The sequence below is a fragment of the Lytechinus variegatus genome, chromosome 15 (assembly GCF_018143015.1).
Source record: "Lytechinus variegatus isolate NC3 chromosome 15, Lvar_3.0, whole genome shotgun sequence".
NCBI lineage: Eukaryota > Metazoa > Echinodermata > Echinoidea > Temnopleuroida > Toxopneustidae > Lytechinus > Lytechinus variegatus.
In genome coordinates this window covers 29,318,752-29,338,329 of record NC_054754.1, presented here as the reverse complement: position 1 = coordinate 29,338,329, position 19,578 = coordinate 29,318,752, and the positions used below count along the sequence as shown (strand labels likewise).

Genomic DNA, 19,578 nt, shown 5'->3' with positions numbered 1-19,578 from the left:
TATACCTATTTTCTATAAAAGAAAATTTGCTCCCCAACTGATATGCATATCATTTGGCATTTAACACCTGAAGTCATGTTTCAGGTGTGCCCAATTCCCCAATTAAAGCAATGATCTCCAACTTTCTTTTCTTGTGATATTGTTTTCCACATTGTGAAAAATCCTTCTGCTTTATCACTCTACTCCGCTGAAGTGTCTATGTTTCCTTATGCATTTTTCTGTTGATCAGCCGGTTCTGTCAGATATTTGTCTCGTCGAATTTTAAGTTTGATATATTCATTGATATATTAATGAACCTGTTTGATATAAAGTACTTTGGGAAATAGTCTGGGAAGGTTGTGTAATTGTTCTCAATACATGTATATCCCATTTGGGCCTATACTGTTATTGCATTGTTCTTTGTCTTATTTTTACCTTATTTTTGTAACATGTAAAAAATTCGTTATTTTCCCTGCTAGCATTGCGCTTTTCTTCTTCCAGTTCCTGCTGTTCTCCCGTCTCTTGCTCCAGATGCATCAATCAGGGGTGGAGCAATTCACCCCCATTTTGGTTCAAACTGACCCCACAAATAATTTTGACAACTTGAAAAATTCACAATGCGCATTGAAAAATATGGTGTTTTTTTTACAATTTAAAATCACTAAACCAATTACATTGGCATGAAAATACTTTTAAAATGTATAAAATTCTCCACAAAAAAATTCTGTATTTTTATTCGGCATGCAGAACATTAACGAAAATTTGTGTTTTTTTCACTCTGGCTCCACTCTCCTCGATCCAAACCATTGAACAACACTCCTGCTTGCTAATTATTCTTCTAGTTTCACATCCTCCTCTATTACAATCTCTTCTTCTCCGCCTTTTCCTGTTCCACTGCTTCTCTTCCCCTTTCCTCCTTCTTCTCCATCCGGGCTGGGACCCCCTCCTTCTTAAAGGGGAATCCAGCCTTGGCCATAGAATGTTGTGTTGGGAAGGAGAAAAATGAATTAAACAGAATGGTGAAAGTTTGAAAGAAATCGGACAAGCAATAAGAAAATTATAGCTGCTTTAAAATTGAGATCACTAAAAACATGTATATTTCAAATTGGCAACTGGGTAAGTAAATTATGACAAGGGGCAAGGACAACTTTCCCATAGGCCATGTACTTTATTATCAGGGATTTGTGGTTTTCTCCTAAGTACCCATTCCCCTGGGGCAGTAATCTAAATATATCCCAGGTAGTATATTGTTTAATGTCCTCATGAAAGAAAAATATAATTTGAAATAAGACTTTTGGGGAAAATGACATTTTAGCCATAATATGTATTGGAGTACATGGAAGAGTGTCCTTGCCTTACATCACTATGACATCACATAAGCGGCCAATTTGAAGTCTCCATGGGTATAGTGATTACCAATATTTACAACTTTTAGAAATTCATAACTTTCTTGTTATTTGTCCAATATTGTTCAAACTTTCACCTACCAACTTGTCTGATTTTTCTTTTTCTTATAAAAACAAGTTTTTATTTGGGTTGGATTCCCCTTTAACCCTTTCCGTCTTCTACTACTCTCCCTCCTGCTCTTCGTCTTTCTTATCATCCTCCACAACTGCTCCTTATCCCCTTCCTTCTTCAACCTCCCCACCCATTTTCCTCCCCCTCCCTTTCTCATCATCCTCTTCCTCCTTCTCATCCTAAACAATTAATAAACAAAAAACACACATTTTATTTCTCCAATTGATTTTATTTGGTGACAGTCACATATCTGTTTATTTGAACAGAAGGCACAACCTTATTCAAGGTCATCCAATCTATCAGCATTATTAAACACCATAAGACATGATTTCTCCTTTACGACAATTATTGTGAAAAGACAGTCAACACCTGTGATGTGTCAATAGCAAAGGCACATTTTCCACTTTTCAAGTAATGAACATGATGGACTCAGCTGCGTCATAAAAAAGTAAGTACTGCAATTGCAATAATTGATGTGATTTAGTTATCCCATCCATCCAAAGAACTGAAAGTTGATAAATCCTTCAAACCCAAATCAAATTGTGATTTTACGATAAAAGTCCATTTTCATCATGAACAAGCTTTCATGGATATCCATGGAATTTGATAGTGAGTCTACACGAGTGTTCTCTACAATTTGTAGAGGTTTGATGTACAAAACAAATGTGGCTATCCAAGCATGAAATTGAACAGTTAGTTATATCACCATCAATAACAGTTGGCATAGTGCATTCCTTCCATTTACCATATATTCATAAACATTTTATCACATGGAAATTTAATATTCTCCATACAACAGATTCGACAGATTATTGAGTTGCATTATGGGAAATTTTCATTCTAGTTACTGTGAATGCATCTTTGGGTACTTCACAAAGAAATTTGTCTATAAACCACTGTAAGTGGGCCTATTTTATAAGCATTTTAATCTTTTTTTTTACAAAAACACAAGGAATGTGTAATAATTGTCATGCATTATCCAGCACTAGTATTAAGAAACAAAGACTTCTTCAAGATATTTTCTAATTTGGTAAAATAAACTTATCTTCTTTGAAAATATAACATGATTTTATCAATTTTTTTTATAACACTCACACACACATACATATACACATGTATCCATCTTGTTACTTTCTCTAGAAAAGTATTTTAAACAGAAGAAAGGTATGGATATTAGTAACCAAACCACCAAATTATACTAAAAGAACTAGTATGTTTTAAGAGATTAAGGAATAATCGTAATACAGATAAGAGAAAATATTCATCTTTAATCTATCTTGAACCTTTCAACTCAATTTATTGTTTTTAAAAGAAATCAAATGTTAATCAAGCTCTATTTTTAAAATTCCATTTCAATACAAAACATACATAATTCTCACTTTATAGAATACACATAAATGACATGAACGAGTGTTCATTTTGTAAAGACTTGACTTGGTGAAAAAGTCACTTTAGGGTTGAGGGGTAAATCGCATGTAGTTTTTTCCTGATGGGACATCCTGCTTCCTAAAGTTCGGGAAGAGCTTTCGAGCCTCCTCATCTGGAATATTTGGAAGCACCATGCACTCGTTGCCACTCTGTTACGACAAAAGACATATGAGAAGTGAGAATACAAAATATACAAATATTCCCTTTAAAATGATATACATGTAAATAAGTATAACCAGGCATGGTAGCTCAGTGGTAAAGCACCTGCCTCACGAATGGGAGGTCATGGGTTCGATCCAGAACTAATTTATACCAAGTACTTGAAAAATGTGACCTTTCGCCTTTTGAGAATGGAGAAGGCCAACAATAACATGTTACAATCAGCAGGCCTGTTTAAAAACCAGCTCATAGTTTGTCAATACGACAGAGAAAAACATTTAATGCAACATTATTATACCCGTAGTACATGCATGACAAAATTTTCATTGGCAAGAAATATAGGAATAAAATGTCTACATATAAGTCTATTTAAACAGTTTGTTTTTTACAAGCTGGTAGCTTGCTAGACATAGCACCAAACAATAGGTGCATTTATGTGCATCTATTCAACAGAGCCTCTGTCTCTTTTATATTTCATATATTCTATGAAATTGAATAAGAAATACTAAATCTCATGTCATAATACCGTCCAATTTGCTGGGGTTGCGACCCTTTTCGTGGCTGTCAACTGGAGAGAGTCGATAACACGGAGAATCTCACTGCAAATACAAAAGAAAGGAAAACAAAATTAGAGACTTCTAGAACCATTGCTTTATTGATCTTATTCATGGATTACTCAAGCGAAGGGTAATGTGACCTGTAAACTGCAGACAAGCCTTTAAACCTGTAAAACATTAAACATTGAGGGCAGCATTGCCAAATGTTACAATGTTTTACACATATACCCCCATAGGCTCATACAAAATACATTTGAAAAATCCATTGAGGACTGTAGTGCAGAGTGCACACAAGAATATGATGGAAGCGTGTACAATGAGACGGCAGCCTATTAAGGGCTGATCTACATAATCAAACTTGCTCTCCGACTTTCTCACAATTCTCCTGGGGCCTGATTCATAAAAGACTTAAAATTAAAAGTGTTGTACTTTGCCGTTGTGGCAACTACCATTGTAGGCTCAGCAGCCTATCACAATCAAGGATTTCATGGTAGTTATTATGACAATTTTACCATTTTATAACTCTGCATGAAATGGGTCCCCGATATAAAAGCATTCAAGAGTCACTTTCGCCTTTTCTAGAAAAGGTTTAAATTGAACCATGGTACAAAACCATGGACGGTGCAGATTTACATCATTATACTTATGTCATCATGTACACTAAAGAAAATTCTGATTTTAATTGAATGGTTGTATACCATGGTACAATTGCCTCTATTTAGGCCTTATGTGTGAAAGTGCCCTGAAGAATAGTCTTTATGAATATATCATGCCAAACATGACCAAAGGCAAGCCAATTTCTATCTCCTGACAATATGTGCACTTCTCTCTTGGGGGCCAACAAGGCTCGCATTCATATGGTTTTCGGAATTGTTTGTTTGATATTTCTCTTTTATTCAAATAGACTTTTTGTTAGGGTCGCCATCCCCTCAAGGAAGCTAATGCTGGTCTTCCGATAGGCCTACTATACTTACTCAAAGTTTCTGCCAGTAGTAGCTGGATAAAGGATGGACAGCTTAAGCTTCTTGTCTGGTCCAATGATAAACACCTAAAAATAAGCAAATTAAAATTTACAGTAAGTAGTTATTGGCATTCAGTGAACATATATTACACTTGGCATCTATGGATCATGACCAGTTTTAAAGATAAATGATTTTGATCATTTAAAGTAAAAATGATAATAAATATTAGCTGGGAAAACAATAAGTATATAAAAATTTTGTAACTTGAACAGCTTTGGAGATTTTTTTATCTGGTTTGAGAGTACAAAATATTTTCAAATTAAGAAGATCCAGTACCTCCAATTTCTCGCCTTTTGTTTTGTCTAATATCTCGAGTCTATCCACTTGTTTTCCTTTCAAGGGGGGTGTTTCACAAAGTTTTAAGTATGACTTAGAGTCGCACTTAAATGCATAGTTGCCCGAGGTATAAAAGGCTTGACCGCACTGGTCAGATCATATGCAAAGAGGACGCGCACTACTTCGTATTGATCAATAAGATTGCGCGTTGCATTTCAGATACGTGTCAGCATTTAACTGCGACCTCAGTCATACTTAAATCTTTGTGAAACACTCCCCAGGACTTAACACATGTTATACTGTAAACCACTGAAATGTATGTGGTGTTTCCAATACCAGGATTAAAACTTGAACCTGGTTTCATTAATTTGAAGTGTGGTTATACATGCATAAAAGAAAACACTGGAAATTGTGTACCACAGAGATAATAGCAGAGTGAATATGTTTGTCAAACCATGCATGCAGAAATGAATAGAAGCTGGAATTTCAATAGCATTTGAAAATCAAAAGCTAACTCTCTGGTATCTACAAATAGAATTCTTTTATTTTAATTCATTAACGAATAGGTAAACACATAGCACTAGTTTGATTGAAATAAGGGAAGCTTCAGTTGGCTACCCAGCATTTTTACATAGCAAATCTGTAGTCTGTACACACCCATCTTAGGCTGCGTTTATGCGACCTCAACCCAGAATCATGATTTGAATCACGATTTGAATCATGATTCAAAACAGCAACATGAATCACGATCCGACAGAATCAGCGTTTATACGACCATCTTTCTAACGCTGTTTCTCCCTGAATTCGGGCCGATCCAGTGCGAATCAAAATAAATCTTTTACTTCCAGAATTCCGTGTATTGTACCTCGTATAGTTTTTGTTTACTTGTATTCAATTTCTGTGAATCCCGGTAAGGGATGCTTGTGCTATCAGGCTGAGCCCAAAGCACAAGCAGAGCCCTGAGTTCATCGTTAGTCCAAATGGAACTTGAAGACATGAATGATGAAAACAATGAACTATACAAATGACGCTACAGTACAACCCCGGGGGTACAATACACAGAATGATAATTCCTATTAAATGCATGTGACAATTGGCATATACCGGTACTAGTACACTGGCAGTACTGCTACACGAAAATTAACCTGCACGAAACACAGCGCGCGCCTTTGAGTCGAACCAGGAAGCACGACACAATGACGTCATAGAATCATGATTCAAATCACGATATCGTTTATACGACCTTTTTCGTTCATGATTCTACAGAAACATCTTTCAAAACACTCCTTTTTCCGTGTTTCATGTTTGTGATTTGAAAGACGTTTATTTCCACTTTCGACTAAACGCAATCGTGATTCTGCAGAATCGTGATTTGAATCATGATTCTAGGGTAAAAAAGTGTTGAATAAACGCACCCCAAATAGCAAATAGAGCAATTTTTTCAAGCAAAACTTTGTAAGCTGGGCCTAATTTATGCCACCAATTACCAGTTGTTATCAACAGATTATGCAACATTTGCTAGTCCAGGGACAACTTAAGCCTATTGTTGATTGTGATCTAGATTTACTCCAAAATATTTCTCCTGTTCAGGGCTCCAATGTGCCTTGGACATGCATGGGCAATTCCAGTGTACTGAGTGCCTGTGTGTGTGGAGGGGGTGTGTCCTCACTGTATAATGGGAAATTCCAGTTTCGCCAAGGGGTGTATCAAATTAAAAGATTTAAAGGACAAGTTCACCCCTACAAAAACTTGATTTGAATAAAAAGAGAAAAATTCAACAAGCATAACACTGAAAATTTCATCAAAATCAGATGTAAAATAAGAAAGTTATGGCATTTTAAAGTTTCACTTTATTTTCAACAAAATAGTTATATGAACGAGCCAGTTACATCAAAATGAGAAAGTTGATGACATCACTCACTCACTATTTTTTTTTTATAATATGAAATATTTTTATTTTCTCGTCATTATCATGTAAAATGAAGTTTCATTCCTCCCTGAACACGTGGAATTCCAATATCTTAACATTTTATGCTTCAGGCAATGAGGTCCTAATCATCAAATTCGTAAAAATTGAAATATTGTATAATTCAAACAATAAAAAACAAAAGAAATTGTGAGTGAATGACGTCATCGACTCTCTCGTTTGGATGTAACTGGCTCGTTCATAAAACTATTTTGTTGAAAATAAGCGAAACTTGAAATTGTCATAACTTTCTTATTTTACATCCGATTTTGATGACATTTTCAGCATTGTACTTGTCTCATTTTTCTTAATTGATTTAAATCAACATTTTTCTGAGGTGGATTTGACCTTTAAAGACCTTTGATATTTGGATTAAATATTCGATGAGACAAGCACCATCTTTGATTTCTTGAGTATTATGTGTGTTTTTCATTAGACCCACAAGCTGGAAAGCAACAGTGTGTCCATCAGTAACTGGTACTCAAAGTACATTGTACCATAATAGAATTATTGTAATATTTCCTTGCCACACCAGATACAAATTTAAATAATCTTAAAAGATGATTTGCAAACAAAAAAATTTGAAATTATTTAGAAGCATAAATTAATGTCAACCCACAGCCTCTTTTTTTAAAGATGTCTTTTCTCCCATTTTTCCCCTCTTATTTGGCTACAACTGCTATTCATGTAAAAATAACTTGATGTAGATACATGTAAGGATGAAAGACCCACCTAATAAACAGCAACAAATAAAACTTTGTCCAACAATAAGTTTAGAGCTATAATCTTCCCAGATAGTGATAAACAATATTGCCAATCCCTCTACAAATCATTTATCTTTTGACAAATCCATGACAAATACCATGTATCTCTCTTCAGGTTTATATCAAGAACAAGTATTTCCTCCAACTTTTCTAGAGTGAATGATGATTTGTCAGATTAAAAAAAATATATAGTTTCTTGTCAATTGTTAATATATAAAAATGGAATGGGCTGAAAATTTCATATGGGGCCCGTAACACATAAAACATTTTTTTACGATCGATTCCACTGACTACAAAAAAATCATGAAATCAAGTGTTAATTGCTCACCTTTGTGTTAAGGAACCCAGCTAACTTAACATTTAACTTAATTATTTCAACTATCTCATCACTGAGATCAGGCTAGATGTTCATGCTCAAAAGTTTTTTTATAAATTCATATTTTTTAAAATAAATTCATAACTTTGTTAATGTTTGTTTTCCCTTGTCTGCTTTCGTCTTTGTATGTTCTATTTTGTATCCCTTTTTCTTTCTTTACTGGGCTGGAACTTAAAGATCCAGTAGATCTTTAATGCCAGTCCACACTCGAAGCCTGTTTTGTACACTATTTACTGTATTATCATTTTCGTTACTTTGTTTTGTTCTTTCTTGTCATTATGTATTTCTTATTCACCTGTATATATGTTATTTTTATCAAGTGAAATGAATTGAATTGAAGTGGAACACCTCTGGCAGTCTCACCTGCATTATGAGATTCAATATAACAGCAGTGCTGACAAAAATGAAAAAAATTAAGAGTGGTGCTTTGTATCCCCCCCCCCCCCCACCCTCAATTCTCCATTATTTAACAATATCTGTCCACTACAATTTTGTATTAAAGATTGAAATACTAATTGACACTCAGTGTATTTTTTTTTAACCAGAGCTCAGCTCACTGTGACTCAGTGATTTGCACACATGCATGCACACACATTTATCATTATATACCACTGTATGGACTTTGAGCCTTACAAATTGTGTTATTTTGTAATACATATAAACACAATAAAGCAGACTTGCCTGCAGCCAATGGGTAACCAATTCATTCAAGCAGAGAAGATCGAAGCACAAAAGGAAATACAGTTTACATACGTGTACAACTGCACTTACAGAAGAATCAGATTCTTTTTCTCTATATTTAACCCGGAAGAAAGAATTAATTTTCAAAATGTATTAAAAACTTAAATGTGGTTAATATTATCCTGTTTCCTGTTGTAACAGACTTTGGGAAGTTAATTAACATAAATGGAAAATTAAACATAAATGGTCACACCATCATGCAACCCATTGGCAGGGGCCTTGGAAGATAACAAATTAAAAGTGAGATTTGGTGGTGAATCTATGTAAAATCACAAGTTGATGGTAGTTTTTAATACATATACTGAGGGCTGAAGCAATCTACATCCCCCCTCCATTTCACAGCCCCTGGTTGGTTGGGCCATTTTATTTGTTGACCTGTAGATTTTCTGCATTGTGTTTAGATATGAGCTTTTGAATTGGAATGCTGAGTGTCCAGCCTCTTTTTGTGCTCTTTGTGTGGTCTTCATATTAGTTTCACAAAAGATACCATGGAATTTGCATTCTAGTCAATTCAGTAGTGGCTACTTCAGATCATGACATAGAACTGAAAACATGCCTGCATAATGCAGACCGCATGCAGATCTGACAAAGAATCTAGCAAATGCATGTTAGAGATTGTATTTCAAGGGAACTCCTGAGCAGACACTGTGAAAAAGACAAGCTCTTTTCATGTTAATTATGCCAGCGTAATGTATGCAAAGCTAATTCAATATTTAAAGCCATTTTTAATAAATATGAAATATATCAAGCAATTGACTTTCTGATGCATGGCACCAAGAATCAATTTCCTGATGTGAAGAAAGTCATATTCTGATACCAAATTGCAATTCTTCCAAAAACTGTTGACTTTTTGATTGACATCAATAAACTACAGGTGTATAGGATAATGCGATGAAATGGCAGGCCATACATACATGTACATCGGCATAAGTTAGCCATAACCTTCCAGGGGCCCGTTGCATAAAACTTTTTACCTGAGAAAACTGGTAAAAGCTGAAAACTAAGGTTAGTCTGATTTCTGCCTTAGCTTTAACACAGGGCAAAAAACTGGTAAAAACAGCTTGAGTTTTCTCAGGCAAAAGTTTTATGCAACGGGCCCCAGCCAGGTGTGATGCCTCCCATAAGGAAGAATATAATCTTAATACATCACAATTGCTGACATACTAATGAGGTTCCAATGCTCAGTGTTGGATAAACGAAAGCTAGCATACATCCCCTGTGCATAATCTGTAATTTTTTTAATTTCCCTCAGCTAGGAGCATGTACAGCAAGGGTATGTGTATTATATGTAGGCATATATATGTAAAGCGCAGTAGAGCATATAGTAGCCGTGCTATATAAATGGACCTGTTTAATTATTATTACCGGTACATGTAATGTAAGTGGTTGTTAATCAGACATTGTGAAACATCCCTGGGAACTTCCGTTCTTCACAGTACATGTGCTTGGGGCATGTGCACACAATGCACGTAAATGAACTCACCCTGAACTACAAGTACTATTTGGAAGTTTTTCAAAGTACTGGTAATACTAATATTTGCATTCCTTGATCTATCTGATTTCCTTGTGTATACAGGAAAATGTACAAGTTCAAACCTTGTCGACACTTTTGACCAGTTATGGTCATTCTATAATCATTGAAAAACATTTCGATATAGGTTCTTGGCAAAATTTTTAGTGAAATAGGCATCTTTTTAGAGAAATGTTGCATTATGGGTATTAAAAGATCAAGAACATGATTTCATGATTTCACAAAGATAAGATTACATTAATTGTCCAGGGCCCCGTATTATGATCGATCCAATCAATCGTAACTCTATGGAAAGCCATCAGTGTCATAATTTTTTCTGTAGGAAATTGGCACAATGTCCTTCGTAAACAAAAAGAAGTACAGTGAAGTTCAAGAAAACAATGAATGTATGAATATACATCATAGAATATACTTTGAACAAACATGCATAATAGATGTTGACGTTGCTGGCCGTCTATAGTTGTGATTGATCAGATCAATCGCGACTCTTTGTAAGACGGGGCCTAGATCTAAATGTATGATATTTTGACAAATATCCTTGATTTATAATAATTTCTCTCACGGAATAATTCTTTGCAGCAACTACTGTTTACCTTCAACTGTTATAGTAATTTTATTCTTTCAACTAGTTTTATGAAACGGACCCTGGTCCTTGGATTAACACTGCAGGAAGAAAAGATTACATCCTTTTATTATCACATTTTAAATCACATCTTTCATTCTTATAATATCTTTCATTCCTATAATATGATCTTCCATTTATTCAACAATTAGTTCAAATGTCGAAAGGATTTTATTAGTGCAGAAGATGTTGATCATCATGGTGGTATGAATAAGTGATATTATACATAAATTTATATTTTTATTGAAAACTTGCTTTTATAACATACCATGCACTCCAAGTGGGAAGTGATATTGATCACATTACTTCCTTTATTAATCAATATTTGATTAAGATAAATGGGCTCTTGTATAATCATGTTCTTTATGGTGTAAGAAATGACTGCCATAAATTTACGCTGAATTCAAAAAGAGACACAGAGAGCGAGAGATACAGAGCAAGAGAGAGAGAGAGAGAGAATTTTCGAGAGATAGCCAGAATAAAGACTTTGATCAAACAGAAGATCAGAGTGGCCTTGAAATTATTTACATGTATTTATATTATGTAACATATGCAACCTCAGCATAAATCAGGAATATGTGTACACAAGAGCCTAAATATACCCAGTTTTTGTAATTGGGTAAGCTCTTTCATTTAAATCTGTACATAGAGCAAAGTACTGTTTGATTGGAAGTTTCTCGAATGGTGGAATGTACGGAGGCTTAAAGTACATGTAATACTATTAGAGAGATAAAAAAAGTTGCAGATAGAAAATTATTAAGGGTTATTTAGATGATCAAGCAATGATTAGTAATCTGTTTTTCTCTATGATTTCTACAATTTAAAAAGAGGGCAATTATACTACATAAAAGTATCCAATTCACAGTATTTAGATTTCGATATTAAAAAGCAATTCACTTGATTAGCACACTAATAACTAGATTATTTACAAATTCTGAATTACAGGGCCTTAACTCAATTCAGATTCCTATTACCTAAATCACTTCACAGCATTAATAGATTTACTTGTTTTTTTTGTTTTTGTGGGTATTTTTGCAAAAGAAGTGGTGAGATAAAACTTTTATAAAAAGAAAAATATATAACAGAAAAAAAACTCTTGTTATATTAACTTATTGAAAAGTTTGGCTTAGATGCAGATTTGAATATAGAAAAAGACAAGTTAAAAACAAGTGTATAGCCTACATTTTATATTATTTGTACAACACAAATATCCCCATGGTGGTATTTTATACATGTAAAGTTGCACAACACTTTCCAGCATAACTTCTTTCTTAGGAGCTGATATCAGTTTCATTCCAATTAGCTGTTAAAATCAAATCCTTGCAAGTTAAAATGCTATTTTTTAAAGACCTATCTCAATGATAAATTCAATATTTTTCAAAGGTTCAATTAGTGATTTAAGGGTTATTTCTAAATAGACATTAAAATCATTGCAGAAAGAGGGAGCTACTTATTAAAGTGTAACAGCTGAAACCATGCCAAGTTTAATTTCCAACAGCTGAAAAGCCAATCATTGATCACAACACTTTTGCAATATTGGAATGTCAGATAATACTCAAGTATACAATTAGACATATCAACCATACCAAAGATGGGGTAACGGCCCCTATATACTTACACAACGAGCAGTGAGAGCGATTCCAGCAGCATCTTTCTCATCAGGGTCAAGCATACCAAACTTGACAGCAAGATCACGCTTTTGGTCTGCAATAATTGGGTATGGCCATTCTTGTGAGAAGCTGGAATTAGCTTTGATGTCCTGCAATCAGATATGGATAAAAAACTCATTATAGAATATCTAAATCACTTCATTCCTTTCTTAAAAGATGGTGTGACAAGCTCACACAATACTGTACCTAGTACGATGAAGAGAGAGAGAGAAAAATGAGGCAAGAAGTATTTTGGGACTGAAATTAAGCTGAGAGACAGCTGCATATAATAAAATTCTTTCAAAATCTGGCAAAAGAAATGGTTGACAATAATTTACAAAGACATGCTCCTGATATATTACTGTAACATGATGTTTATCTACCCTACTGGAGTATTAATGTCAAATAAAAAATTGTTGTAAAATTTGGTACTTTAATATTATCTGCCCTGCTTGAGGAGGTAATGTGACCATGTCTTGGGCTCTTTCATCATGTGCTGTTCAATGCATATACCTTGAAATTTTTACAGTGTCTTTGCTTACGATCAAAAACCAATGGGAATGGCAAAAACAATTAATTCCATTCTTGGGGAAAGACACCACTGTCAACTTCCTCCATGTTTCTAATTCCCTATTTAAGCTGATGTTTGAGAAACTGAATTCATTTGTCTTACCTCAATCCATCCCTTGTGGCTCTCTACATCGTCACATGACAAAGCGATAAGCTTCACATTTCGCTTTTGAAACTCGCCCGTCAATTTGGCAACCATTCCCAGTTCTGTGGTACATACTGGAGTGTAGTCCGCAGGATGAGAGAAGAGAATTCCCCAACTAGTAAATAGAAAATTAAAAAAATAAATCATTTTAAATTTTGCCATATTCATGGATTTTCATTTGATTGAAAGAAAAAAATAAGATGGGCATCCATTCGGTAGGTTTGGTGATAATTCACATTCTAGCTTTTGGCTGCTGAGTGAAGAGAAGTTTTACTTCCTTTAACTTGTTTTTTTTCAGCTGTTTTACATTTGTTCCATCTAGACTTGAGATCAGCTGCATTTCTTTTCAGCACTGCCCTTGCTATCTGAACTTTAATATGTTATTTGAATTTCATGATATCCAGTTACCATTCATCCTTGTCCACATTGAATTCCTTTCCTCTCATTTTCTTTTGTCATCTACATTCCTTCTCTATACAGGTGTTCACCTGACTCCTTAGTTTCTATTTCCATTATCACCAAGACATCTTATACCCTTTTCATAAACCCATCCTCCAATTAGCCGCCTAAGAGTAATGCGGATAATTCAATAAAAATTGCGTTCACAAACTCCGAAAATAAGCCGCATTATTTTCACGAGCGCCGGTCTTGAAAAAGGCGGATAATCGTCATGACAACTGGACACGCCCCCTCCGATGCGGTTGTGTTGGAAAAGGGTGACCTTGTGACTGCACCATGGCAATTACCCGCATTATTTGGAAATGCGTTCATAAACTCAAAATCTTGTCCCGATGCTGCTATTATGCGGATAATAGCAGCATCAAAATAATGCGGATAACTCTGGCCCTCCTCCAATTTTACGACCAAATTATGCTGCTATTAGCCGCATAATTGGGTTTAAGAAAGGGGTATCAATCTCCTTATTCCTAATTGCTTTATCATATGAATTGGGTTCTTACATTTTAGTTCCCTTCTTCCGTTGTCTTTGGTTTTGAGGTTGATATTCCAAATATCATGGTAAATTGTTCGATGATCATGAGTTGAGTTGGGGCAAAGTAGTCCAGAGATTAAATAAGTGCACTACCAGACTTCTTCAATTTCTGTTCAGTTTATTTACATCTTCTAAAATTTCACTTTATTTTCTCTTTGTTTGATGATTAATGACATGAATAGCAGCATAGAACTTTATGATTCATCTATGATTTTTAAACCTTACACTATTCTTGCATAATATACTTCATCTTTGCAAGGCTAGCTTACCATGTATAAAGCAGCCAAAAATTAAGCCCAATTGATTTTCTTGGGGCAATCACATCAACAAGTGCTACAAAATAGGAATTAAACTTAGATCTGAATTGGTAGATCTACTGTTGACAATTTTCAGAATATGGCCCTGGGGTTAGGAATAGGGATATGCATGTAATGATCATTAAATGAATTCCAGAATTAATTGGAGTTTTCATGTTACAATTACCACCAGGATAAACTTTAAGAGTTATTTGGAGTGCATGCTCTGTTAATGTTGCATAGAGTCAACCCCAACACTTTAATACAAACAATGCAACTTGTCAAGACCACTACACTGATCAAACTTAGTTTAGCGATCTAGGCCACTGTGACTTAGGCCTACTTACATGTATGATGGTGGGCCACAAGTCTGCGCACCTAACAATTTGAGTTAAGATCTAAAATGAATTTCTTCTTATTTCACAAAATCTTTTGGTTAATAGTGTTCCTTATATTATTAAGAGTAAGTGTACTAAAATTCTCATTAAAAAATGAAAGAAAATGTAGGATTTTCTTTAAAAAAACTCAGGCAGTCATTTTCAGATTGAAAAAAAAAATGATACCCCATGTCTGCGCACTCATTCACTTTTTACACAAATCGGGGATTTTGATGACAAAGGCTGCATTTTGAGGCTGTCACATGAAATGCCCTGAATTTATTATTTTCCCACCATTGTGTCGGATTTTTAATGAATACCTGTCTATGTATTGCATGTGTAAAGTTCGTGCTCGTTGCGTATCTTCTATTACTAGAATCGCGCAGATACGCGGGTGCGCAGACTTGGGAGACCGCGCAGACATGGGGGAACTGACCATACTTAACAAGAAAAAAAATACTAGAGTAGCAGGCTAGATCTTTCCCTAGATCTAGAAAAAAATTATTTATAAGCACAAGTTGCAACTATTTTAGACACATAGGCCCTAAATCACGTACATAACGACCTGGCAATGGGTTGGAAAGAATGGAAGGGTTCCTGTTAATTTTGGGTAGATTAATTTAAACTGCAGACCTTTGAATAAATACCCCGTTGTTTTTCCGGACAGGTTGTGTCAGGACAATCAATTTTAAACAGCCATTTGAAAAAGTAATAGCAACTAACAAGGAAAGTTTTACCAAATTAGTGCAAAGTTTTAAGCAATATTATAAAAAAAATGATACAAATGACAATTACTGAATTCATAATTGCTGTGCAATTCAAATACAAAAGAGAAAGTTTCAAGACTTTAAAGTGCCCGGACACCCGACCCCCATCTTTCCAATTGAGAGAGAAGAAACAAGGAAAACTCACGAATCACCGAGCCAAGAATGAAATTGGATTTCGCCTATGCTGGTATCAGCCGTGAAGTCAGGGAATACATCACCAAGATTCGGCATGGTTGCACTCAAAAAAGAAAAGTACAAAAGTAGATCTAGATATAGATGATTCTAATTCTCCTAGTCCTACGTTTGTCGTCCTCAGCTTGGACACCACCGAATACGTTATGCAAAGCACCGTATACCGTACTACAACGCACTACCTACGGCAATTTCGGCCAGCCTATAATAATACTAGCGCATGCAGAAACACGTACACGATGTATACGAGTCTGCGCGCCAAAAGGTGGGCGTGGTCGTTATCATCCCGAAAAACACCAAACAATAAAGCTGCAGCAATGCGGAGCATTGGCGGAGGGCAGAGACCATGAGAGAGTTATTAAATCTTTGGCAGAGACCCAACGTTAGGGCCTTGAGTGGTGATGAGCCATAATGGAGAGGAGGAGGGAGGGGGGGAGTGATTAAAAGAAGAATTCATTTTCACGTGTATAGGTTCATTTTGAAAAAAGTGGGTTCAAGCCCCCCTCCCATTTCCGGCTCCGCGGCCCGCCCCCGAGGCAGTAGCGTAGCTACGGGGAGGCCTGGGGGGCCGCGTGCCCTCCCTGAGATTTGGTGTGCCCCCCCCCCCCAGGTGCCCCCCAGAAAAAAATTGGCTGAGCAAAAAAAGGGAGAAAGAATAAAAAAGAAAAAGAAAAAAGAAGAAGAAAGAAGAAAAAAGAAGAGAAAAATAAGAGGAGGAAGACGAGTGAATGAAATAATGAGAGGGGAAGACTTGCAAAAAAAAAAAACATTTAACATATACAATTTTTGCTTGCGCTTCGCGCCAGAATTGCCTGTTCGATGAGATTTATATCTTGCTCAATAGGCTGATATGGAGCAAGTTTTGAAGTCAATGCATATTTTAGCTCGGATATCGAGCTTTCATTATTTTTTTTCATTTACAAATTTAAGTGCTCTGTAAAATGTCCGTTTTATGGTCTACATATCAGTATTTTAAGCTCACGCTACGTTGTTACATTGTTTGATTTGCCAAGTTCATATTGTCTACGTGTATTCCATAATGCTCCATTAAACAAATGTATTCAGAATGCCCAGATTCTAGGTCTAAATCTAAAACATGCGCGATAAGTTAGACTGCATGCATGTTGTTTATTCAAAATGTACTTGAATTATCAAGTTTCACATCAGAATATCAATAATTGTCTGCTCACGCTTCACGATCGCATTATTAATGATACCCAATTAACTATATCCTATTAATGATTTACAAAATATGAATGAGTGTCCTGCTTTTAGGTATAAAATCTCAATTTTCTTCCTCTCGCGCTTCGCGCTCGCATCAATTGTTTAGTTACATACCAATCCGATTTATTAATACAAAAAGTGCTTAGAATGACAATTTTTAAGTCGGAATGCCAAAAAAATTTGCTCGCACTTCGCGCTCGCATTATTGAAATATATACCGTATTCGTGGGTAACTGTAAGCAGTCCTTAACAGGTCCCATTTAGATAATCCTAGAACAGTTAATACAAATTTCTGCTCGTGCTTGGCGTTCGCAGTAACCATCTAGTTACGAATCTTGTTCAGGATCACACATAACATTGCCCAGAATATTAAATTTTCGGGACAAAGTACATGAAAGTAAAACAAAATCGCTCGTGTTTCGCGCTCGCACTTCTTTATAAGGCTTATGAGATTATTTCATGTTTATGTTGTTTTATAAGAATAATACAAAGAAGTGACTGGTCGGGGAAAATATAGGTGAAGATAATTTCGGGCCCCGATCCCTATTGGCGAAAGTCGTATCCGCCCTTGTGACACATACACACACATCGGAAAAAATGGCCGGTGGGCCCCCCCCCCTGAAAAAGCAAGGACCCCCCAGTGCAACCCCCCCCCTAGGAAAAAAATCCTAGCTACGCCACTGCCCCGAGGGGGCCACTTACATTGACGAGTGGATACCATGCGCGACCAAAAAACACGTAAAAAGGATGTCTTTTTTACGATAGGGCACGTTACGTACGTAACGTGATAAGGGTGTCAAAAACACAAAAATAATGAAAAAAGGATATCTATTTCGCTAGGAAAATTACGTGTTTAGGGTCGAATTTGCGGGGATGATAAAACAAAATTAAATGTTTTATAAAGGATGTCTTTTTTGCCCCAACACTACGTGTTTAGAGTCCGATTTGCCTGAGGTGTAGAAGGTGGGGTGGTACTAAACCAAATAAGGTAAAGCCGACGACCGAAGGACCCGTAACATTAAAACATTCCTATACTTGTTTAGGGGTTCATTTCAGGGAATATTTGCCAAGAGTATCGTTTTGTTTCCAATACGTGTTAAGGGTAGGGTTTAACACGCCAATACTTGTTAAGGGTGCATTTTCAGAATATGGAAATTACGTGTTTAGGGTGCTTTTCGAGACCCCATGGTCGCGCATGGTATCCACTCGTGAATGAAAGTGGCCCCCCGCGGGGCGGCCCCTGGTAAATATTTTCACGTTACTAATAGAATTTCGGCTCGCACTTCGCGCTCGCATTGTTTAGTTGGATAGGCCTACTTATCTTTTTTCATGATCATAAAATCTCCTCAGAATCTTCAGGTCTAAAAACATAAAATATCAAAGAATTGAGCTTGCGCTTCGCGTTCGCATTATATATTAAAACCACATGGGCTACCTTATCTTGTTTATAAGACTTAAAACTTTAGTTAGGACTATCCCTGAAAAACCGTAACAAAAAAATCAGATTATAGTGGCTAATCGAGAAAAATGTTGATGAAAATATTTTTCGCGCCCCCCCCCCCTCCCTATTGGCGAAAGCTGGATTCGCCCCTGATGGTTGTCTATGTGTGCTAAAAAGTCAAAGAAAAGAAATGAAAAAAAAGACCAGCAATGAGAAGCGAGGCTTGTGTGACACTAAACTCTCGAACAGAAAGCAAAACCCCGGGGGGGCCACTTCCATTCACGAGTGGATACCATGCGCGTCCATGGGGTCTCGAAAAGCACCCTAAACACGTAATTTCCATATTCTGAAAATGCACCCCTTAACAAGTATTTGCGTGTGAAACCCTACCCTTAACAAGTTATTGGAAACAAAACGAAACTCTTGGCAAATATTCCCTGAAATGAACCCCTAAACAAGTACAGGAATGTTTTATTGTTACGGGTCCGTCGGCTTTACCTTATTTGGTTTAGTACGACCCCCACCTTCTACACCTCGCGCAAATAGGACTCTAAACACGTAGTGTTGGGGCAAAAAGGACATCCTTAATAAGACATTTTAATTTTGTTTTATGATCTCCGCAAATTCGACCCTAAACACGTAATTTTCCTAGCGAAATAGATACCCTTTTTTCATTATTTTTGTGTTTTTGACACCCTTATCACGTTACGTACGTAATGTGCCCTATCGTGAAAAGGACATCCTTTTTACGTGTTTTTTTGGTCGCGCATGGTATCCACTCGTCAATGTAAGTGGCCCCCCCGGGAGCAAAACGTAAAAATATAGTAAATTATAGCAGATATTAAGGAGTGTAAGCAGAGTAAAATGCATGTCATGGATGATTTTTTTTAAAGAAAATATGACTGAACAAGATGAATGGGGTGAGGGATCCGCGAGGAAAGAATAAGAAAAGAGAGAATATAAAAGGACAAGTCCACCCCCCCCCCA

General features: G+C 36.0%; 1 protein-coding gene across 1 annotated transcript; it reads right to left on the bottom strand.

Annotated features, from left to right (window-relative positions):
• Window positions 1–1,717: 1,717 nt before the first annotated feature.
• LOC121428758 (peroxiredoxin-6-like) lies at window positions 1,718–16,104 on the bottom strand. Its single transcript, XM_041625577.1, has 6 exons — window positions 15,880–16,104; window positions 13,262–13,418; window positions 12,558–12,698; window positions 4,616–4,689; window positions 3,611–3,683; window positions 1,718–3,074 (listed from the first exon to the last, which is right to left on the bottom strand). The coding sequence occupies exons 1-6, from the start codon at window positions 15,963–15,965 to the stop codon at window positions 2,949–2,951; spliced, it is 657 nt and encodes a 218-aa protein (XP_041481511.1). The 5' UTR covers window positions 15,966–16,104; the 3' UTR covers window positions 1,718–2,948.
• Window positions 16,105–19,578: the final 3,474 nt, after the last annotated feature.